Source organism: Fistularia commersonii, chromosome 18, assembly GCF_037954325.1.
Source record: "Fistularia commersonii isolate RoL2024-O1a breed Wild chromosome 18, RoL_Fcom_v1.0, whole genome shotgun sequence".
NCBI lineage: Eukaryota > Metazoa > Chordata > Actinopteri > Syngnathiformes > Fistulariidae > Fistularia > Fistularia commersonii.
The window spans coordinates 13,492,082-13,516,025 of record NC_141301.1 but is presented as its reverse complement, the minus strand read 5'-3'; the positions used below and the strand labels follow the sequence as shown (position 1 = coordinate 13,516,025).

General features: G+C 41.9%; 1 protein-coding gene across 1 annotated transcript; it reads left to right on the top strand.

Moving 5' to 3' along the window:
* The first annotated feature begins 229 nt into the window (after positions 1–229).
* On the top strand, positions 230–12,277 carry capn12 (calpain 12). The gene is made up of 21 exons (XM_086164044.1): positions 230–782; positions 1,463–1,532; positions 2,137–2,255; positions 5,357–5,490; positions 5,601–5,772; positions 5,854–5,937; positions 6,681–6,766; positions 6,847–6,924; positions 7,007–7,170; positions 7,251–7,504; positions 7,680–7,759; positions 9,236–9,358; positions 10,124–10,160; positions 10,242–10,313; positions 10,404–10,449; positions 10,764–10,825; positions 11,125–11,193; positions 11,326–11,404; positions 11,498–11,614; positions 11,929–11,981; positions 12,057–12,277. The coding sequence occupies exons 1-21, from the start codon at positions 594–596 to the stop codon at positions 12,081–12,083; spliced, it is 2,115 nt and encodes a 704-aa protein (XP_086020170.1). The 5' UTR covers positions 230–593; the 3' UTR covers positions 12,084–12,277.
* The last annotated feature ends 11,667 nt before the right edge of the window (positions 12,278–23,944 follow it).

Sequence of the window (23,944 nt, the reverse complement as noted above, 5' to 3'; positions counted from 1 at the left end):
ATCTTTCTGAAGGTCAGGCGTGGAGAACACTGCCATCTAGCGGCAGAAAGGTGGAACTGCCGGGTTCCTCCTGCAAGGTTCTCACTGTCTTCAGGACAGAGGGCTTCCATGTGGTACAAATACACGGTAAATATAGGGATCCAAGCTTTTTGTGCGTTTTATTATATATATATATATATATATATATATATATATATATATATATATATATATACATATATATATATATTTTTTTTTTTTTTTTTTTTTTTTTTTTTTTTTTTGTCGCATGTTCCACCAAATGATTTCCTTCCAAGATCATGTAGGCTGAGGTTGGAGCGTCTGCTGCTTGTGAAACAAAAGTCCTGCTGTTTTTGTGACGATAAATCAGAAAGGTTAACCGTGTTATTACACCCCCGCCCCGGCGCTCCGCATACTTGTCCGGCCCGGGCAGAGCCGAGGAGGCGCCCGGGGCCCCTGCAGACAGACAGACCGCCCGGCTTGCATTGAAAGCCTCTGCAGCGCAACTTCTCTGCACCGCGCAGGATTCCTCTGCAAAAAAAAAACATCAGAACGAACATAAAAACAAAAAAAAAAAGACATACGGAGACTCCATGGCGGCGGAATCAGGCTCCCTGCTGAACCCCATCCGGTTCCGAGACCAGGACTTCGAGACTCTGCTGAAGGAGAGCCTGGAGTCCGGGGAGATGTTCGAAGACCCGGCTTTCCCCCCCGAGCAGAAGTCCATCGGCATGCCGGAGGAACCGGAGCCCGACAAGGCGATCAAGTGGCTGCGACCCAAGGTAGGCCGGTACTGGGTTCCGATCCGCAGATCCAAGACCTCCCTCCACACTGGCTGTTTGTTTGTTTGTGTATTTCCCTCCACCTAACAAACCTGACTTTTGCCGTTAAGTATATCAGCTCTCACCGTTTTATTGTTCAATTTTATTTTATTTTATTTTATTTTATTTTATTTTATTTTATTTTGTTTGCATTTTAAATTAATTTAATTTTAATGTAGCTTAATTTAACTTTATTGTGTCAAATTCATTTTATTTTATTTTATTTTATTTCATTTTATTTTATTTTATTTATCATTTCATTTCATTTTATTTTATTTCATTCTGCCCACTCAGTGGTTTATTTCGCCTGAGAAAAGGCAGAGGCTTCCTCATCTGAGCTCGGGGGTTGGACACAGGTGTTAACCTGACTCATCCAGGTGTGGTTGTGGGTTTCAAACCGAACTGTGGGATGTTGACAGACAATAAGGAGGTGGGACACGGAGAACGGTTGAAAATGCGTGTTGCTTAACTCCAGCTAAGCGGAGCGTTGGACGCTGAGTGTGTGTGTGATCTCGATGCCTTTGCCTTGATCCTGTTTGTTTGGACACGTCGCCGTGACGGGGCAAAATGACAAAGAGGCGGTTGGTGATGTTTCAACGGTTCCCGCTCACACCTCGTCCTCCTCTCTGTCTTATCTGAAGGAAATCAGTGGGAATGCAGTTTTCGTGGAGGGGACGACCGGCACCACAGACATCTGCCAAGGCCAGCTGGGTGAGAGACAACGGCCCGAACGGAGGCCCGGGGGGGGAAACTGGATCCTACCATTGTGTCCTCCTGGCTTCTTCTACTTCTTCATCATCATCTCCTTCTTCTCGGGATGACACATTGGCTCGACCAAACGCAGACTCCCTCACACACTCAGCAAGATCTGTAAAAGACCACGACTATATTTCTATATTTTAATCCCCTGAAGATCTGGTGGAAAGAACAGGAACGCTGTCGTTTCCAGAGAATCATTAGGGCCGTGAACGCATCGTAAATCTCATTTTTTAATGAAAGATTAGTTGCAATACACAGGTGTGTGTGCGTGTTTGTGTGTGTCAGGGTTAAATACCTCCCTCTCTTTAAAGTCCCTCCACCAGTTTCGACACACACACACACACACACACTCACACACTCACACACTGTATCGTTGCCAGAGATGCAACATGAACCAGATGTTTGCCTCTGGAGTGGAATGTGGCTTTTTGCGTTTTTACGCGTGCGGCGGCCTCACCCCATGGAAAAACTCAGATAAAAACAAAGCTGAACTTGTATTACATTTACAAAAAGAAAGGGATTTCTCTCATTGTCCCATGTTCTCGTCTCCCGTCAGGAAACTGCTGGCTGCTGGCGGCCTTGTCCTGTCTCACCATGCACCCCGAGCTCTTCGTCAAGGTGGTGCCTCCTCAGCAAAGTCTGAGCCGCCGTTATGCGGGAATCTTCCATTTTAGAGTAAGTGCAGGAAAATTAGATTTTGCCGAAGCAGCAGCAGCAACATCCTCCGTCATTTTGCTAATGGGAGACACTTAATTACGTCCCTCGCTCCAATCAAGCCAGCTGAGACACACACCTTGTTACGCACTTACTGAAACACGCACACACATGCATGCATAAGCAAAAAAAAAAAATTTTTCCACCATGTGACCGCGCTCTGCCTGGACATGTCGGTTTTGCAGACACAACCGAAGCAAATACTCCTCCTAAGAACCAATGCGGCCGCGGGGACGGACCGTCACCTGGCCGCGGAGCCAGTCGCACAAACCTTTGACGTTCGCAGGAAAGGGGTGGAAACGCACAACAAAAAGCAGAAGTTGTATATGCGGCTTCTTATTGTAGTTTTAACATACACTGCTCATAAAAAAATAAAGGGAACACTAAAATAACGCATTCTAGATCTGAATGAATTAAATATTCTTATTTAATGCTTCATTAAATTCATCATTGAATGTGCTGACAACAAAATCACACAAAAATGATCAATGGAAATCTAACATATCAAGGTCATATTGGAGTTGCACTTATTTTGGCTGGCAGGCCTCATTTCTTATTTAACTTTTATGCACGGGCATTTTATGCGCAACTAGGTACCATGTAAATTGAACAAAATGAAAATTGCAGTTTGAATATTTAATTTTTTTGGCATTTTATTTCAACTTTAAAATCATTAATGATCATATATATGTATTGACATTATTTTGTATGTTATCATCCATACAAAATTAAACAAAAGGGAAAAAAATAAGGACTTTCTAAATTCAATGCTGATTGAAAATACTTCAATATACTTAAATACTTAAAATATTCAAAGAAAATAGTTTTTCGGGCTGGATAAAAAAGCAAAACGGGCCGGATGTGGCCCTCGGGTCGTAAAATGCCCCGGTCTGATATATACCCTATTTTCTGGACTATTGAGCACACCTGAATAAGCCGCACTGGCTAAAAATAACAAAATAAATATATGTGTGCATATATTATGTACATATATTATACACATATATGTAGGCCTTAAAAAGTTGTCAGGACCAAGAAAATAGATAGTTTTTTGAGGAGATAGACTAAAATAAATAAGTACCGAATTATTGAATATAAGCCGCACCGACTAAACTAAAAATAACAAATAAATATATATATATATACATGTATTATTATGTACATATATTATACACATATATGTTGGCCTTAAAAAGTTGTCTGGACCAAGAAAAAAGAAGGCTTTTTGGGGAAATAGTCTAAAATAAATACGTACCGAATTATTAAATATAAGCAGCACCGGTTAAAAATAACAAAATAACAAATAAAATAGAAAATAACAAAAAGATAAGACAATTCATATTTCATTGTATTCTTATTCTTCCTCCTTTCTACTATTATCTATTACTGTTATATTTTTTACTTGAAACTCTGGCACAACAATTTCCTTTTGGGATAAATAAAGTTGTTCTGATCTCATCTCATCTCAAAATAAATATACGTGTACATGCACTTGTCTAGAAGCCGCAGGTGTCCATGTTATAATATGAGATATTTACACTTAGTTTTTTTTTTTTTTTACTTTTAATGAAAAACAAACTGGTAACATCCACAAATACTTACTGGAAATGCTTTTTTTTCAGAACAGACACAAAGATTAATAATAAATAACAAAAAAAAGCCCATTATCCATCCATTTTTTATCTCGGCTTTGTCCATCTCCATCTGATCGCTCTCTCTGCGCACTAAAACCATTAAAATCCTCTTCTTCGGTGTCGGAATTGAACGGCCTCAGAATTTCACGCTAATTTCATCTGTGCGATGTGACGAGGCTAAATGTTTTGGCGGCGTGAAGCTTGTTAGCCCCCCAAAAAAATCCATAAATTAGCCGCATCGCTGTGAAAGCACGTGAAAAAAGCAGCGGCTTTTCGTCCGAAAATACTGCACATTCAGTACGTCCAGGATGTATAATATACACACATGCAAGTACGCTCATCGACAATACACAAAGTCGATGGAGACGATACACTTATAATGCTACTGGGCAATGCAGGAAAAATGTTTTAGTACGGGGAGGTTGGTGGGAGACCGTGTACATTCAGAAAGTCAAGCTTGTATTTGTAGGGCAGCTCAGGCCCCGGGGAGGCCTTTCATAGGACTTTCACTAAACAGGTCATTGCTGATTCATAAACTGCCGCTCTGTTACGACGCTGAGCAGTCATGAGACGGGAACACGTGACACGGCAGACTATACATCGTTTTATTTTATTTGTGTTTATTTTTGCTTCGCCGTTATCTTCTCCCTTCTGACCTTCCGAGAAAATGTGACATGACTTGACACGCAGGTCGACGGGACTGGAACTGCTTTTGCGCCGTAATAGCGAGGAGAGAGAGGTCCAGACATGCAGGCCGTGACTATCCCTCCCCTGGGACGGGGACACACACACACACACACACACACATACACACTTCTACAGCCCGACGCAGGCCTTTTTAAGTCATGACCAACAACCACCGCAGGGGAGGGTTTCATCCAATGGACTGAGAGAACCCAGCTTTGATTATTTTATAACTCGGCCATGTGACGGGATCATCCTGAACGACGTTCTTGCTCAAGGAGAACGAGTTAATGTTTAAAGCAGACTTCCAGTCAGCAGGAAATCAAGTGGTATTCACCCCGATGGATAATTACAAGGCGCCTGTGTCCACACACACACACACACACACACACAGAATATTCCATGACGGAGGAATGAAAATACACATATATAGATGGATGCCACAGCACAACTGTTTGAAGCGGCCTATTCCGTCTAACGCCGATTTTTTCCAATATGCATTTGTACATATTTTTCTATTCATACATGTGCATATATATGTATTTTTTTTTGATTATTTTTTCATTTATTTATTTTTTCTATTTTGTCACTGTTATTGTTTTTATTTTCACAGTTTCCTTTAAATCTGTATTTTAAGGATGTGTCTGTATGGTTTCCTTGACGGTCAAGTAAGGCGCCTTCAATAAAATGTATTATTATTATTATATTGTTGAAAACAAGAAGCGTCTCTCTCTCCCCCTGCAGTTCTGGCAGTATGGCGAGTGGGTGGAGGTGGTGGTGGATGACAGGCTGCCGGTCCGCCAAGGCCGTCTGCTCTTCAGCTACTCTCGCACCCGCAATGAGTATTGGAGCGCCCTGGTGGAGAAGGCTTACGCCAAGTCAGTTGCCACAAACGGCATATGCTTCTGGGTTGAAATGTCTGAGATCACACACTTTTTTTGCTATGAGCGTTTGTGCACGTGTGAGATTCCTCACCTCTCGTGAGTAGATTGGTGGGATCCTATGGGAGCCTGAAAGGGGGGAACATCTCCGAAGGGATGGAGGATTTCACCGGCGGCATCGCGTACTCCGTGCCCGTGTCCACGCGCACCCCCCGCGTCCTCTGGAGGGTCCTGACCGCCGCCCTCGCCCGGGGCAGCCTGCTCAGCTGCTTTATCCAGGTGGACACACACTCCGGCGCGCTCCACACACACACACACACATATGAGGACGCTAATGGGGTCCCCTCTTTGCATCTTCAGGCTGGCAGCTACGCAGAAGTGGGTAAAGTGACGGGAGACGGGCTGATAAAAGGTCACGCGTACGCCATCACCAACACCGAGCAGGTCAGTTACACACACACACACACACACACACACACACACACACACACACTGTGGAGGGCTGTCCCCATGTTGTTTGGGTGTGTGTACATCTACATCTAGAAATAAATGTGATGTAAATAAACTGCTCTCCAGCAGTACAGATAAGAAATGAATGAATGTTACTAATAATATATGATGCTGGATTTATCTATTAAAGAAAAACTCATAAATATCTCACATAACCTCATCCCAGCTCTTCCAATCCAAGTCCAACTCAATCACATTCCTCGTGCTCTCATCTCGCCGGTAAACAGCCTCCTATTATTTTCAGAGTGCTAAACGCTGGACGCACACTTAAATGTTCGCTTTTGGTCATCCATCCATCAAAAGTTAGCAAATACAAAACTCATCCAACCAAAGGTAATCTAGATTACTTATGATTTAATCCAACCTGAAGAAATCTGCAATTAATCCATACATAGAATCAAATCTTGTGGAATAAAATAAAATAAAATAAAATAAAATAAAATAAAATAAAATTAAATTAAATTAAATTAAATTAAATTAAATTAAATTAAATTAAATTAAATTAAAAAAATGATATTAAATATCAGTTTTTGAAAGTCATGATGTAATGTTAAGTGCTTGTTAGCTAGTAATATTATAATACTTACATACAGTGTGGTATTGAGATAACACTGAATAAAGTCTCTGCGTGTTTGGGAAGTTTCAATTTTAACACCAACATTCTCTTGTCATTCCAGCTGAAGAAATCCTTGGATGAGGTTCTGTTATTGAGGCTGAGGAATCCCTGGGGCTTTGTGGAATACCGCGGACCCTGGAGCGACAAGTGAGGGACCCTGAATTGCACCGCACCGCAGTTTGTGCGAGACGCTTCGACATTGTGTTTACGTTTGTGTGTGACTGCAGGGGGAAAGAGTGGGATGACGTGAACGAGGAGGAGAAAACGCGGCTTAAGATGAAAACTGTCGAGGATGGAGAGTTCTGGTAAGAAGCCTGCTTTGAACCAGGACCTCGTGAAAAACGTGTCAGGTCCATTTACAACCTCGTGGCGGATCTTGTGCTTCAGGATCAGCGCCGACGACTTCAGCGGCCGGTTCGACATCGTAGAGCTCTGCAGTATCAATCCAGATCTGCTCCTTGGAGGAAACGCCCCGTCCAAGTGGACCATTCGGGACCACGAAGGCTCCTGGGTGTCGGGGAGCTCCGCCGGCGGGAGCCGCAGATACAACCGTACGAATCAGTCGAATCACAAGAATGGAGGCAACCTCGTCGTCTGTGTCATCTTCAACTTTTTTTTTAAATCCCCTCAGGCTCTTTTTGGAAGAACCCTCAGTTTGGGTTAGTTCTCACAGAGCAGGACCAGCCAGACGAGGACGACGAGGACGACGAGGACGACGAGGACGACGAGGACGACGAGGACGATGAGGAGGAGATGAAAACGGCCCAAACAGAGAAGCAGAAGAAGCGGGAGAAGCAGTGCACGGTGCTGGTGGAGCTTCTGCAGAAAGACCGCAGGCAGAGAGATAAAGTCCACTTCCTCTACGTGGCCTTCCACATTTACAGGGTGAATCCAAGTTCAGCCGCTGAGTCGCATCATTACTGACATCTGCACCAGAAACTCACCTGTCCTTGTCCTTTCTGTCCCGCGCAGGTTCCTCCTGAGGTGATTGTCTCTCGCGCAAATACGTCCATTTCTAACCTCTCAAACTACCACCCTGACCTCTCTCTGACCCGAGCAGCTCCGGGGAACGTGTCTGGACCACCAGTTCTTCTTGAAAAATCGCCCTGTTGGGCGTTCTGGAAAGTACAAGGCTCAAAGGTAACAGCAGAATCGAGCTGTTCACTTGTTTCCTGTTTTTCTTTTAGATGCAAGAGTGTCTGAAATTAACTCACGTTTACATGCTGAATCGAGTAATACCACTACCTGCACGGCACCATCACGCATCCTTTAAAAGCCCTGCATGAATAAGCGGGTGGTGCATAAAAGCTGTTGATAGTTTCGTAATCTCAACCGTTATCTGATTCAAAACAGTCGGCCGGGTGCTCGGGGAAACCTAGGTGGATTTATCTCACAACATTTTACGTGATCTTTTCACGACGTGCTGCACACGCAGGATGACCTGCCTGGATTCGTATCAATAAAAATTATAAAAAAAATCCACACCAAAGATCGAAAATAACAATAATAAATAATAAATAATAAATAATAAATAATAAATAATAAATAATAAATAATAAATAATAAATAATAATATGCAGGGGTTGAACACAGGTGTTCATTGCAATGATAATAAAGATAATAATAATAACAATAATAACACGATTACATGATAAGGAATCATACACATGTTAACAATAATAATAATTACTACTTATTTCTTCATATGTGTATGTATGTGTTTATATATTTATATTTACATAAATGTACATATATATATTTCTTCCCTCTTTGTCACTTTTTTATTTTTATTTGTCTTGTATATGTCTTTACAGTATCCTTGCTTGTCAAGCAAGGCATCGTAAATAAATTATTCTTATTAATAATAATAGTAATGATAAATAATGACGAAGGTGATGATAATAGTAATAACAATAATCATAACTGTTTTTAGTGTCATTACATTATTCTCGTCGTCATATAGTTATTATTATAGTTATTATTATTGTCATTGTCATCATTATTATTTATCTCCTTTTACGACTCATTATCATGTCATTGTATCGTTAGCAGTATTGTTTTAATTTGTAACATCGCCATTATTACTATTATTATTATAATTATGGTGCCTCCTGCTGGGCGGAGGAACTAACATTGTACTGTAACTGGGATCCACGTGCTCTGGTCCTCTGAAAACTCCACAGCATTAAATCTACTCGTGACTTTCACTCTGAGTCACAGCATCAGGAAACAGGAAATGTAGTGTTTAACGCCCGGACGTGCTGCTCCCCGCCGGGCCTAACACCACCCTTTCAGATTCGGCCCACCGTGTCGATATAAAATTTGGTGAAAAAGTGCGAGTTCTTGACGAGCCTCGGCGTGACGAGACAAGACGGGGTGAATTTCACATTCCGCCAAACACCGCCGCACGTCCGCAGCTTCACTTTCTTCATCGGATCTTTGCTTTACTTCTCACATCTAATAAGACCCTTGACCCGATATGAAAGACATGATTCATCTGGACTTTAAATATCATTGGGTTTCTGATGTTACTGAAACAACGTGAGGGCTCATCGCTGTCACGTGATTATCTTCTATGTGAAAGTGGAATTCTCCAAAACACCTCTTTGCACACAGAGGCGTGTGGAGGAAGATGCACCTGGACCCCGGTCACTACGTCATCGTGTCATCCACCTATCGGCCCAACCAGCCCGGGGAGTTCTTCCTGCGTATCTTCTCGAAGACCGGAAACATTTCTGGGTAAGAAGTTGTGATGGACACAGCGAAGGGCCTGACGCCGCAGCGAAGCCCGGCATCGGAGGCCGCCTTCGGGTTGGGCGGATAATATAAACGTCCTCGCGCAAACGTAAAGAGTGTGAGCGACCATCTGGTAGCATCTTCTGCCGTCAGGGCTGTTTTGTTACAGTACAGACCCGTGACACTTCCTAAGGGCTCCTCGGCGAAAAACACCCCCCTCCGATCGCCTCCCACGGCGCCCCCGCTCGCCAGCCTGGTTGTCATCGTCCGAACCCAATGTTCCCAACACTGTTTCACACTTTCTCCTCTTCCCCGCAGACGAGGAACTCTTATGCCTCCAGGGGAGCAACAACAACCTCTCTGTTCACCAGAGAGGACGGTTTTAGTGTCACTATTTACTGTTACTATGACAACTGTATTTTTTTTCTCCTGGAAGCTCTTCACGCATCCAGCAATCTTGAGTGCAGATGGGCTTGAAAGCAAAAAAAAAAAAAAAATACAAACAAAAACATTCTACAGAAGAAAAAACTCACCAAAAATATATGGATCCACTCTTATAAGAATTATTGAGCTGCCAGCTGCTCATGGTTCATGCATGATGGGTTAAATTCAGAGACGGAATTTCCTGCAAGGGATTAATAAAGTATTAATTATTATTATTATTAAATATTTAGCAAAAATAACACATCAGAGTTCATACTGAATTTGCAATCCACTCAAAATGTATTTTCAAAGCATCACGCTGACATTGTGTTTTTGTTATTCCAGCGCTCAAGACTTTACGTGCACGTCCCAATTTCTCCCAGTGAGTGAAGAAAACATTCTTAAACCTTCGTGGCCACCGGCGACGGCAGGATCAGTGACTGGTTTTGATTTGTCCCGACAGCTTCTGGCTGCCCCTCTTCCCTCCGAAGATGCGTTGAGAGTCCGGAGGGCTTTTGACGAAGAGGCCGGACCAGTAAGAACAAGCGCGTTAGCGTAGAATCGTCCTAATAATAATAATAATAATCACGCCAAAGCTAGCGAACCTTCTCTTTCCGCTGCGCAGGATGATAGAATTGATGCCAAGGAACTCACCAAACTGTTCAACTCAGGTAAGTCACATGCTCTTGCTGCATCTGACATCTCCACAGGAAGAAGCAACACCACACCAGCTTCCCTGCTGATCTTTGACTCTGCAGTACCTAAAACCACCGCTAGATGGCAGCAAAGCGTCAGTTTGCTTCCAGGGGTCGGAACAGTGGAGTCATGGAGGTCACTTGTCTAGACGAGGCTCATTGCTTCCAGTCAGGAAGAGTAAACTGTGCTTGATTAAGTAATAATAGTGACTAAACTTGTCCTCGCCCTCACCTCGTCACCGGCCTGACCCAATTAAAGCTCTTCTCCTTTTATTTTTATCTCGAATCAGCTCTGGACAAACATTACCATCTGCCACTGGAGACGTGCAGACAGCTCATCTTTGGAGAAGAAGTATCCTTTTTTTTTTTTCTTTATTCGTCTAGTTTTTGATTCTTTTGGCTGTCGTTGCACTGTGTGACATATTTTTAGCTTATAACCCACACACTTCACCGGCCCATGACGTGATTTGACTCCATAAGGACTTTGCAGATTAGGCGTCTCTTCAATGTCCCCTGCATTCTTAAAACGGTGCAATGCAGCGGTTTAAAAATACTTTTGCATTTTTGATACGAAGGAGGGTTTTGCAGACGGCGACCCCCTCGCTGCTCATTAGCTCCCTCCTGTCGAGATGTCCTGAACTTGGCTGACAGACAAAAGGCCGGTCGAGTCTCAGCCGCAAACAAGCAGAGAGTTTGCTGTCCACTCTGCGCAATCTACAGGTATGATCCTGCACGTGTGTGTGTGTGTGTGTGTGTGTGTGTGTGTGTGTGTGTGTGTGTGTGTGTGTGTGTGTGTGTGTGTGTGAGTGTGTGTTGGCAATTCAAATAAGTCATTTTAACTCTCTTTGTCAGTCCATCTTTTTCCAGTTTGATGAGGATTCTTCTGGAACCATGAGCCCTTTTGAACTGAGTGCAGCTCTGCAAGCTGTCGGTATATATAAGCAAACACACACACACACACACACACACACAACAATCTGCTACTGTTTGTCTTCACACCTTTGTTTACTCTGATGTTTCCAAGGAATTCAGTGTGACAGAAAGGTTGTCCAGCTGTTGACAGAGCGCTTTGCATCTGGAGAGCGTCATCTGCCCTTCCATGGATTTGTGTCATGTGTCACCAGGCTGCGCAAGCTTTATGGTAACACACACACACACAGACACACACATTCTCACACACACACACACACACACAAATCCACAAATAATATATGCATTGCCAAGTTTTTATTTATCCGCTATTTTTCCTCACCCCACCACCAGGTGCTTTGCTTTACAACTAAAACTAGAAAAAATACCAGCATTGTGAATAATGTTTGTAAAAGAATGAGCTGATTATCCTTATCTAACGCGACCATTTGAAGAATTAAGAGAATTAAGAAAGCCTGGGTTAAGTGGGAGTCCATGTGTCTGAGGAGAAGCGCCAAACCGCCCTTTTCTTCCTCGTACCCTCAGCTCTGCATCAAGCGGAGGCCAGTCAGGAGGTGAAGGACGCCGGTATCAATGCTGTGAGTATCCGCGTGTCTCGGCTCTTAGGTATCCGAACACGGACTCTTTTTCCGACGCTCCCTTTTTCTTCATAGTGGCTGCTTCGGTTTCTGGCGCTGTGATGAAGGTCTCCACATGAACCCTTCACAGCAACACTGAGACTCAGACACTTTCCAGATGTGTGGCATCTAAAGAAACCCTTCCCTAAGTCCTGTTATATATAACGTGCCTTTAAACAACAGGTTTTGTAGCCATTTCTAGTTTTTATCTTCATTAAACACTATTTTATTCCTCCTTTTTTCATCAATAAACTCCATATTAATAAGCTGACAGTGATTGTGCTTTCTTTCCTTGCTGATTGTAAAGGATGGAAACGCCACATTGATGTGTATTGATTTAAATATTTGGTATTTACAATTCATTTGATTATTCATCTCTACTTTCTTTTCAAAAGGATTAGTTGACGCATCACCAAGATTGAGATGCACAGCTCTTTAGCCTGGTGTGTATCGGGGAGGTGTTTTCATAAAAGGAAACGATGCTAATGTTAGATACGGATTAGGACAGAAAGGGAGTTTCTAAATAAAAAAATGTAAAAACTGGAAGGGATTGGGATGCAATTATGCAACTCAAAACAAAAAAAACACTGCTGCCCCAACAGTTTACTCATCCATGTATATATGATGGCACACACACACACACACACACACACACAGAGTGGGTACCGTCTACCTCAGTGAGGGTGCGAGGGTGATGTCTCAGCAGCTCTATACGCAAAATCTCTATTCTTATCGCACTGACGCCACGTACAGCGTCAACACGTACTCACCCCCTCCTCCTCTATGTTCCCTCGCTCCCTCCTTCCCTCCATCCATCCATCCATCCCTCAGCCTCTCTCCCCCTCCTGTCCTCTCTAGTAACTGAGTCTCACAATCTGCATTCACTTCCCGCTAGCTCCCTTACACACACACACACACACACACACAAGCACTTAGATGTGGGCACACGCTCACACTCATGCACACACACACACACACACAAACACACAAGTACCAGCAAACAAATGTCCTTTCTACACATGCCGCTATTAATAGCCCCTTGGCTCAAACACCACCTCCTGTTCATCGTTAGGTGAGTACACATAGGTTGCCCTCGGCAACCATCCATCCACATTGTGATGGAGGGTCGAGGAGCGACAGTAAATGGTTTGTGTCATTTCTCCCGGTGCCTGGTCACTTCAGTCCGTATTTCCCTTCATTTGGTCTTCTTCCGCAGCCCTCTGTGCTTCCTCTTGCCCACAGATGTTTGATAAAGTACTTGATAAAGTACAAAACCAGCGATAGAAGCGCGTTCAAAGGGCAAAAACACACATCGGGTCGGTGTCGCTCACGTGGAGTGAATGATTTGGATACTTCAAAATATCTCTCACGGTAGCGAAGGAGTGAATAGGGTCAAACGGGGTCGATACATTTTGCTTCTCGTCACTTAAATCAGAAATTTCTGTCTTTCCTGAAACATATTCAGGAACTCTTTAATATTTTCAGTCCTCATTCGCACTTGACTATTTTAAGTCAGACAAAAGTGCAGTCCTCCTCTTTATTTCATCATTCCAGTCTCACAGAAGCGTGAATATATTTGCTCCTACTGACTCATGATATTTTTCGCTCTATTTTTGTTCTTATTTCTGCTTTGTTAGCGATAACAGCAAAGTCCCCGGGGCGCACTGCTTAAACTTGCCTGATTTAACATTAATATGTGTAAGAATGAATGGAATTAGACAGGGACGGGGGGGTGAAATCTGTGGACTCGCACGGTCCAGATTTGCAATTTCAGCCAAAAGAAAGCGAGGTAACAGTGAAGTTTACCTCCCGAATAGGAAATGCGATAAATTACGCGGGAGATGGAGACGGAGCTGGCTGATGCAGCGCGACAATATATCTTTCCAAGAGTGTATGAACAGCTACGATAAACACCTAGCTGAGAGACATCATTCATCAGGTCTGGAAACCTCACACGTAGTCGTGCAGGGCTGAGGCCCGACGTCACCCCTTCGGCAAACAATTAGAAAGGAACAAATTGGCATTCGTGACTTGATTACAATTATTCGGAAAAAAAAAAGCGGTGGATATGAAGCAGGGTGGACTCTTGCGGTCCGACGTCTGAACATGGAGAAATTACTGCTCGCGACTTGGAAATTGGACGGGACAACCGACGCCGGTTGTCTCTTTTTTGGCATTAAAATCATCAAATGTTTGGACGTACCTCGTTGTGAGATCTCAAACGTAAAAAAGATCATTGACAGTTTACAGATACAGAGGAGTAGACGAGAGTAAATCATAGATCTGAGTGCCTGGGATGGGAGGGATAACCAGCAGGAAAAGAAACCACTTGAAACAACAACAAAAAAAAACCCAAACCCAGCTTGTCAAAGTGGACAGTAATGGACACAAATAATTTGCAAGGGGCTATTTTTACCCAACCAAATGGCGCAGGGAGGAGATGAGAGACCGAACAGACTTTTAACCAGCAGGGGGGGTAAATGTAACTAACTTACTGGGACTTGCCAAACAGTGACTTGATCCCCTTCTGGGGGCCTCTGCATCAGCACAGCAGACGGATCTCCTCCATTGCTTTGTTGAAAAGTCCAAGAGCTTTTCTTGAAGGGAGAAAATATCCAGAGTCAGACGTCCAATAATTTCATGAGACGAAAAACGATGACTCGAACTTGACGGTTCTATATTTTACATTTATGCATAAATGTCGGTGATACGTAACAGCCGGCCTAAGAGACGAATACCTTGTGTGACACAAAACTGTCAGTGTGGAAGTGACATAGATTTAAAAAGAAATGGTGCCGTGGTTTATGCGTGGTTTTTGTTTATTTATTTTATTCATTTCTATTTATTTATGTCACTCTATTTATGTAGTTGTTTAATTCTAGTTTTTCACCCTCACTGTTCCTCGATGTTGCCCATTGTCATCCCTGATGTTGTTGTTGTCTGCTGTCTATTTAACTGTGGATTTTTTTTTTATTTGTCTCGCTATCATCTATCTTCTGCCTTTCTATTATATTTATATCAATATTTATTTCCCTTTTTTTTGACATTATACAGGACTGTCTCAGAAAATTAGAATATTGTGATAAAGTTCTTTATCTTCTGTAATGCAACTAAAAAAACAAAAATTACTTTTTCATGATATTCCGATATTTTGAGATAGGATTTTTGAGTTTTCTTAAGATGTAAGCCATAATCAGCAATATTAAAATAATAAAAGGCTTGCAATATTTCAGTTGATTTGTAACGAATCAAGAATGTATGACATTTTTGTTTTTGTAATTGCATTACAGAAAATAAAGAACTTTATCACAATATTCTAATTTTCTGAGACAGTCCTGTAACTGTTTCGCTGCTGTGACAAAGGAATTTCCCCAATGGGGGATCAATAAAGTTTTGTTTTTTTTTGTATCTTTCCACTATGCTGATCATTTATCGCCATGGTTCCCATAAACACAGCGATGTGCCACATGTCCCCGGGCTTCCTCACATCACATGAGGCCCGACGGCAGGGATAGAACTAATCTGTGTCCCTTCACTCAAAAAGAAGCCTCTTTATTCCCTCCCTGTCTGTTGAGTCCCCCTTCCTCCTCCTCCTCTTCATCCCTCCACCTGCTCCTCCCTCCTCACACCATCCTCTTCCCCCCCAGCTGTCCCGTGGGATGTGATGATGCTTTGACAGGACCCGGTGTCTGTTCTTGGAGGTTCTGGTGTATTTGTTGCAGCAGAGGCGGGGGCTGGCTACAGGAATAGCGGCGGAGTTGTAGCGTACAGTGTGGGGGTGGGATCTGTGAAGGGCAGGGATGTTTGAAACTTGAGGGTTTTTTTTTTATTTAATAATAAAAAATAAAAAATAAAAAATACACAGCATTGGCCGAGAGAGGGGGGGTTGCGTACGCGGCTGCAAATTTAGCCCGGTTCTGCTCACGCAAACATCTGATGAGTTGTACCACCTCGGTCGTCAGAGCGCGGGCAGTTGAAGATGTGTGTATTCTGGCATGGGCTGAAAACATGGACATGACGGATGAGCTTTCGAGTGGCGTCAGACCGATTGATTTTCTTTAACTGAGACAGAATCTGCAACTTTCCAGATTTATGTCATTTGGAACATGTTCAGAAGCTGAAGCTAAATGAGTTTGTTTACTTGTAGACTTTATTTTTCCAATCCGCATTTTATACTTGTGTGAGGAATTTCCAAAGCATTAGTTCGTTTCTTTAAACCACACTGCGTTTGTCAGTTGTCTTTCCTAAACCTGTTCAGTGAGTCAAGTTTTGACAGGAAATTTGCTTAATACTATACTTTTAGTCCTTTTATTCCACATGGAGCCATTTGCATGAGTGGGTGTTTTACACTCTGTGCAATAAAAAGTCAACCTGTGCACCAGAGCATGTGTAGATTTATCGTGTAATCACAAAAAATAGGAGGATATGGAAACTAACTGCACAAACAGCTTTATAGAGGGACCTAATGGGCCACTTTAAAAATGCTCCTGGGAAGCCGTGGTCGCAGCAAGACCTCGAAGCTCGGCGATCGTAAATTTTTAAAAACAAAGAGAGCCGGCGGAGGATGAAGAACCTCGCTTCGTACCGAATATCTTAGCTTCAGCTTTTTTCATCTTGTCCGGTATCCCGGTCAGAATTGTCTTCGATCAAATTGAATATAGAAATACAAATTCAAATTTTTACACGTCAGCATGCTTTTTCAGAGTCCATGAGTGAACACATCCTAGTCTTGGCAAGGTAAATATTTCAAAGGGAACTGATGTCAGTGGAGAGTTTCACTGCACACTTTACTCAGAGTAAACCCTTTGAGGCAGGTTTTAAAATCCTCTACAGCCTCTCCTTTTAAATATCGCAGACTTGACCCTGGCAGAGCAGACTGATTTCATCCTGGATTCATCTTGACATGACCCAGGTCAGCGCAATATGCAAATAGAAAAATACTTTACTGATCCCTGAGGGCACCACGAGTCAGTTGTATTTCTAATGTTAGGGGTAAATATACAACTCATATGTAAGGATAAAGAAATATGTTGAATTAAGGGAAAAAAAAAGAGAAAAAAAAAAGCTGTGAACATTTTGGGATCAAAATGTTGGGATGCAAAAGGGTAAAAAATTAGTAATCGCCTCCCTCTTAGTTAATATGCAACAACTCTTTAGTTTAAAAAGTTTATGCGTGTAGAAGGGAATGGGACGGTGCACTTGAACTGGTTGCCTTCACCGAACATTGTTCGATGAACTCTTGAACGTTATCTCTGTCACTTTCAGCAGATTCAGGTTGAGACTGAAGCAATGTGAACTCTGGAATATATATACTGCTCATCACTATGCTTTTGTAAATCCCCTTAAAAGCCATGTCTTAGCTGTGGATTAGCAATATTCAAACCTGGGAATTTATAATGAAAATGTCTTTGGACTTTGTTTTGAGCTCAAACTGTCATCCCTAATTGTCTCCACATCTGCACGTGGATCACCGAGCGAAAGCGAAGGCCTCACTCCTGCTGGCGCTCGCCACCTTGGATTCATCCGCAAAAGGAGATGCAAAAGCTCCCTTCCAATAAGTGTGGTGTTTTCATCGGGATAACAGGGCTTTCATTATTTCTTACCAAAAGGTTTTGCATACCGTGGTGACAGCGCCGCGTTAGGGACGGTTTAATTCATGAGGAACCTGAATGGGTGAGCTGTCACTGTCGATGTAACACAGACACGCCTCCGGCACAGAACATGTAACCCATTGACTGCTGAGCAATAGGTCGTTCTGTGATTGCATGTCTTGAGAAAAGGTCTTGAGGAGTGACACATGAGGTCTTATTTTAAATCAACCCTCAGAGGTGACAAATGGATACAGACATGTAACCCTTTTTTTTCTGGTTGTTGCCAAAGTAATAACCTGCAGAGATGAATCGTTACTTAAAAGTTTGGAAGTGAAATTAACGGGGAGGAGAAAAGTAATGTTTCAAGGCATCACATAAGAGTAACAGATGTGTCTTTTCACAGCATGATCATTTTGCAATGAGATTTTGACAAAGATGATAGATAAAAATTAGTGTATATCACAAAAACACAGACAGATAGATGGGACATAATCCATGCAAGTGTTGGTGGAGCAGGAAAGGATGAGGATCAGAGGCTGAGGAGTGAGAGAGCATGTGTGGGCAGCAGGAGCCCTGCGAGGTGAAGGGGATGATGGGGACACATGCAGCCTTGTATTTTCTTGGCATGTGCACCCTCCATCAGTCCCTCTCCCTCGCCTACTCACTCCTTTCATTCCTACCTCTTACTGGCTCCTGAAAAATAGGGCAGTCCTTATGTAAGGAAAAGAGGAGGGAGGCAGCAGGGAGGGTAATGGGGGGGGAGTGATGAACCTCACATCCGTATGTCTTAGCAAGGTGGAGGGAATTTTCAGATGTGTAATATTTTTTTACAAAGAGTGACTTGGGTGCTCGTCACAGTCGGGAAAACATCGTTTTCCGGCCGTGACAATTTATGTCAAAAAAAGTTTTCAATTTATGTCTGTGGATACAAAATCACGGGGTTAAATGCGGCACATTGGATTTGGTGGATGGTGCATCTGAAGCTGCTGGATATTAACTGACACCTCGGATGAAGCGTCACCATCAAGTGGCAAGTGAGTCCCAAATCACTGTGCTGAGAATCAAGCAAGCCCAGTCAAGTCCCTGTTAAAAGTCACAAGTCAACCCTTGTGAATTTCTGAGGATCCGGTACACATACAGTTCAATTCAGCAACAACAAAAAAAAGAGGTGAAATGTTCCTGTCTCTTTATCCACATTATTAATTTGCGGGTAGAAACAATGAAGTTAGGGGACTATAACATTAAAACAGTTTGATGACCTCAAAAGGACCCTGAAAATACATAACAATGCTAATTGTCCTCCTCCCTTCAGGTTCATATTGGATTTCCCCTTGATTTTTATCAGGCATCTGTCGACAGCCCTCCATGTAAAACTGAACGATTCTCCGGTTGGATACCATACCGAAATCGGAATATTCATTATTGATACTCGGAGGCAGGAAGACACTAGGCCGGTCACCTGTCAATCCCGGGGACACATGCTATCATTCACACCTACGGACAATTTAAAGGTCTGTGATTAACCTACTGCATAATTTTCCGACTTTGGGAAGATGCCCACACAGCCACGGGGAGAATACTGACTCTCAGCACAGGAAGATCCTTGTCAGCCGCTGGAGCTGAACCAGGAAACCTTCTCGCTGCCATGCAGGAGTGCGAACCATTTCGCTACAGTAACGCCAGATCAGAGTATAAACAATGAAAACATATTCCAAGTAGTCATGTGGTTTTCTGCATCATAAACCATGTATTCAGCGTTGTAGTTTCCTTTGGCTCATTCATAATACAAGTGAGCTGAAAGAAGGAAGAGTTTTAGCAAGCAAAAGAAGCAGCCAAGTGATGAAATTGTTTTTAGGAAAAGGCATTTTAATGGAAGATAAAGGGATATGGTGGCATGTTGCGAGGAGGAGCGAAGAGAGTATAGAATTCACAAATGTTTGAATGTTTAATCTTACACGCATATTAAAAAAATCTAAGAATAAATGGTCATGCCATCTAAGGAGACAAGAGAAGAATACATTAAAAAAATGAATTTTTAAGAGTGTTTTTTTTTATTACATAACATATTCTATTCTTGTTATCTGGAACCAACAGAATTGTAATTATATTTGATTTTTTTGTTCTTTGCAACAAAAAAACATTTAATCTTGCATTGATCTTATGATACAACACAACTTGGCAAATATGTAATCAATGGTTCAATTTAACAAGCTACTTTTCGGCCTGACACAAAATTGAATTTGAATGAAACACATTTTTGAACGCAAACCTGTTTTCTCCTCACATTAACTTTACTTTCTATTTCTATTACAGTACCACTGTAATCGAAAAATGTATACAGTTATGACACATGTCACATTTATTTAATAATAAGCACTTGTATTCTGCAAATAAGAATTTCTAAGTTCTACAATGTTGCAATCGAATTCTTGGACTTGTTTTTCCACAATTTAATAATATTTTAAAAAGATGATCTGACCACTTTGTGTTTATCCTTGAGGGAATGAATGTGAGAAAGGCAACAATCCCTCTGTAGCTCGTAAAATTAAAGCTGACAACACTCACTTAAATTTCAATTACGGGTTTTTGAATTTTTTAAATCCGAGGATAGAAGGGAACAGCAAATGCACATATTAAATCAGACTGCGCCAGGCATTATCATACTGTTATACAAATGAAAATGCCTTTTCCGAAGCTTTTTGACAAGTAGCCGGGGAGAAGAAAGGGCACGGGTAAATAACATGTAATCTCAGCCTTTACTGAGACGTAATAATGTTATGTGATTTTTGACAACTTCACGTTTTCGGCTAAGACATGTCAACAGCACAAATGTGCCATTTAGTAAAAGACAAGGGGAGGAGGGGTAGGATTTTGTTGGAGTAACAATTACAACTAAATCTATTCTCTGCACTGAATCCACTCTATTCAAGGGACTGGAAGTCGTTTTCTACATAAATGCTCAAAACGTACATAACTGAGTCAGTGCCTCAACAATGTATTTAGTTGACTTAATGTACTGAATTATTTTCCACCTCTGATCTCATCCCCATTCTCTCTCATGCTCTTGCATTGCTCCCTCCCTCTCGCTGGCACTTTGCCTTACTGCATGGCAGTGAGCCTGTTGAAAGTAGGCCAGGATTGACGCTCTGCTTGTGTCAAAGATCCAACTTGGGCCTTCAAGTGAGCTGATGGCATCTAGGGAGTGAACCTGGGATGCTGGGATTCACTGCTGAACTCTCTGGAGATGTCGTGGGCCAATCAGCGAAACATCCATGAAGGAGAGTGCTCTCTTGACAACCCTACGGAAGCCATCACTCTCTTGAACCCCACAGAATCTCATCGTGCCTTAGGTATGCTTTTATCGAGGGATATCAACACCTAGTCCTACACAACAGATCTGAGTCACACAGAGCTGTGAAGCACTGAATCCCACTGATTGCATTCAACTTCAGGGGTCCAACTCCCAAGCACCACGTACTACAATAAAGCATCCACTCTGCTTCCTGCTTTCCAATGCCTCAAAGTTGCAGACTTGAATATCTATTTAATCCGCATCTTTATATCAATATCTGGCCAAGTTCTTGGAAAACATGTAACATATTTGTACCTTTGATATTGCTTTTGATTACATCTAAAATAGTGATCTAATTTGCCACACAACTGATTACTGAAATATGCAGGATTATTTTTCTTAGTCAATCATTGAAAGGCACGTATGTAAACAACTTACTGCTTTGTTTCTTTTGTGCATATGTAGAGAGATATGGATATTTCTGTTCAAAATGGTGTCCTCATGTGGTCAAAAGTCCAGATTCAGTTATGACCTCACTCAACTTTCACGCTGACCAAAAAATGTACAAAAAATGTAAGTGGCTAGATACTTTGGTGGTGACATAAAATGCACATTTTTGTCTCACAGCTTAGGCTATGACGCATGCACAATTGAATGTTTTACTTTCTCCACAGAACCATTGTAAATAATCGCTGTGCTTGTGCAAGAATGTGTGTAAACACAAAAGCTTGTTATTTAACTGGAGAGCCACAGGGATTATACCATATAAACACAAGTGCATTAAGATAAACAGAAGAGAGGGGAGCTGCGTGAGAGCCATGTTTCAGAATGGAACAAGTAAAACTGGAAATTCAAAAGTTAAGTGATGTAACTGCCTCCTCGCTCTCAAAGACTCTGAGAGGGTCATGGGAATCTTCCTTTGGAATCAATACTGGTTTTTGGTGATCTTACTGTCCTGTAGAAGCCCCTGAGAGTCTGTGGGAGTCTGAGTATGAGAGCATCTATTCCTTGTAGAGCTGATGCATCAGAAAGAGAAAACACATTACACAAGCAAAAAGTCAAGCAGGTTTTGAGTTTGACAGTGTGTTGCCGTGTCAAGCCGGAGAATGAAAATGTCTTTGAATCTCATTCACAACACAATGGGTAGGACAGGATGGTCAAATGTTCAAGCTAAAACGAATGAATATTTCATCTTTGACAGAAGTCCAGCGTTTAGCTATTGTAGGTGGATTTTGTGAAATTACCATGGATGATATATTTGAATGAAAAGAGTAAAAAGTGTGCTGTTATATTGTAAGGAGTGGATCTGAACTTTAACCTAACAGATCATGTAGAAACAAGTTTGCCATATTGAGCCAGAGGACCACTTGAAAGTTTTTCTATTGAAACAACAGTCTTAGCTCACACAAACCTCTTACATTCCGTTTTATTTGTTGTAAATCTTGAAATTCTAACATGTTAGTGCAGCTCATACACATCAAATTGTGCTGGCTGACCCATAATTAATAAATGCCCAATATCCTGGTGAAGTAACATGATAAAAAGATATCACGGACAAATACTTTGTTTCTGTTCCTCTCAATCGCTTTGTAGAATTATTTAAGCAACATAAATTTTCAAGTCCAACAGAAGGTCTCATGAAACTGCAATTGGTGAAGCTGTTTTCATTTTTCGTGATTGAATTGTTGACTACGACCTGTTGGCAATCTCTTGTGCTCACTGAATGCGGCACCAACAAACATCCTAGATATGGAACTTACAAATCGATCACCTAGTTAAAAAAATTGTCACATGCTTACTTACTGTATTAGTGGAAACACACGTATTCAAATTGGACAGGACTACGTGGTTTAAGTGTTGTTCACACTGTGGCACGCGTAAAAAATGCACAGGAAGTGGATTCTTCGTAAAGGAATTTTATTACAAAACCTCACAGCACTACATTACACCATAGACCGATTCCAATCGTAAGTGTGTACAATTTCCACGCCAACATGCAGGGTGTGCTACATTTGTTCCTCACTCTTAACCAGTGCTTGCCAGTGTGGAAAAACGCTAGCGTTTAGGAAATAATTCTCACATCTCGACACGATTTGGTACACAAGCACTGACCGAGATACTGTGTCCTTCATAAAACCAAAAAAAAAAAAGCTCATTTTACACATTAACATTCCCTTTGTTCGATGATTGCAACACAGCTACCAAGTAAAAGTATAAATTTACATATATGTTTAACTACCCAAATGCATCGTTAGAGCAGAGCTAACACTACTAGCTTCCACAAACAGGAAAGAAACAGCTGAAATGTCAAGTTAGCTAATTAGCCTGACGTCTGCTAACAGAAAAGCAAACTTACTTCAGAGGGGAATCACAGACTTTCACTGACCAAATTAACCTCAGCGGCCTGGCTATTACCGAAACGTCTGGATCGGCTCATACTGTTGCGGCAAAATAAGAAACTTAACAAATATCAAACAAATGTCGCATCTCAGAAAATCCGTCCGGGGCCGGTGACATTTCGACTGAACTCCGCTACAATGGAGACTAATTGACAAGCCATGTAGCCAATAGAAACATAGTGTGGGCGGGTTTTAAGTAGAAAAGGCGGAAAAGGACATGAGGAATATTCTGGAAGTGGAGACGAATATTCTTATTGTTACGTCCCGGCTCGGAAAAACAACCTATAACCAAATGTAATATCTGTTTAAAACATTTATTATGAAAGCTCAGAAATTGCTCAAAACAGTCTTCGCAAGAATAATGCAGCACCGAGGTGTCTGCAAGTAGAACAAAGGTAAACAATCTCCTTGTTAGCTGAAACACATCAGAATCAGCAACCCCAATACCCTCACAGAATTTTGCCTGGTATTTGGGCTCACAAACCACATTAAAAATTAAATCTAACTCGTCATTGTCCCCTGACAAATTATATTTCTTTGAACTTTTGCACCGTGGGTCTTGGAGTAATGCTATTTCAATGCTCTGTATGTGTGAAGGTATGGCAGTATTGACAATAAAGTCGACTTTGTATTGGCCTTAAC

What these genes read in the sequence shown, in the direction of transcription:
- capn12 (XM_086164044.1), top strand. Translation starts at nt 594, where the DNA reads ATGGCGGCGGAATCAGGCTCCCTGCTGAACCCCATCCGGTTCCGAGAC. An exon ending in AAGACCGGAAACATTTCTGG is followed by an intron (nt 9,359 to 10,123) that starts GTAAGAAGTTGT and finishes TTGTTATTCCAG; the next exon opens with CGCTCAAGACTTTACGTGCA. An exon ending in AGCTCATCTTTGGAGAAGAA is followed by an intron (nt 10,826 to 11,124) that starts GTATCCTTTTTT and finishes CTTGGCTGACAG; the next exon opens with ACAAAAGGCCGGTCGAGTCT.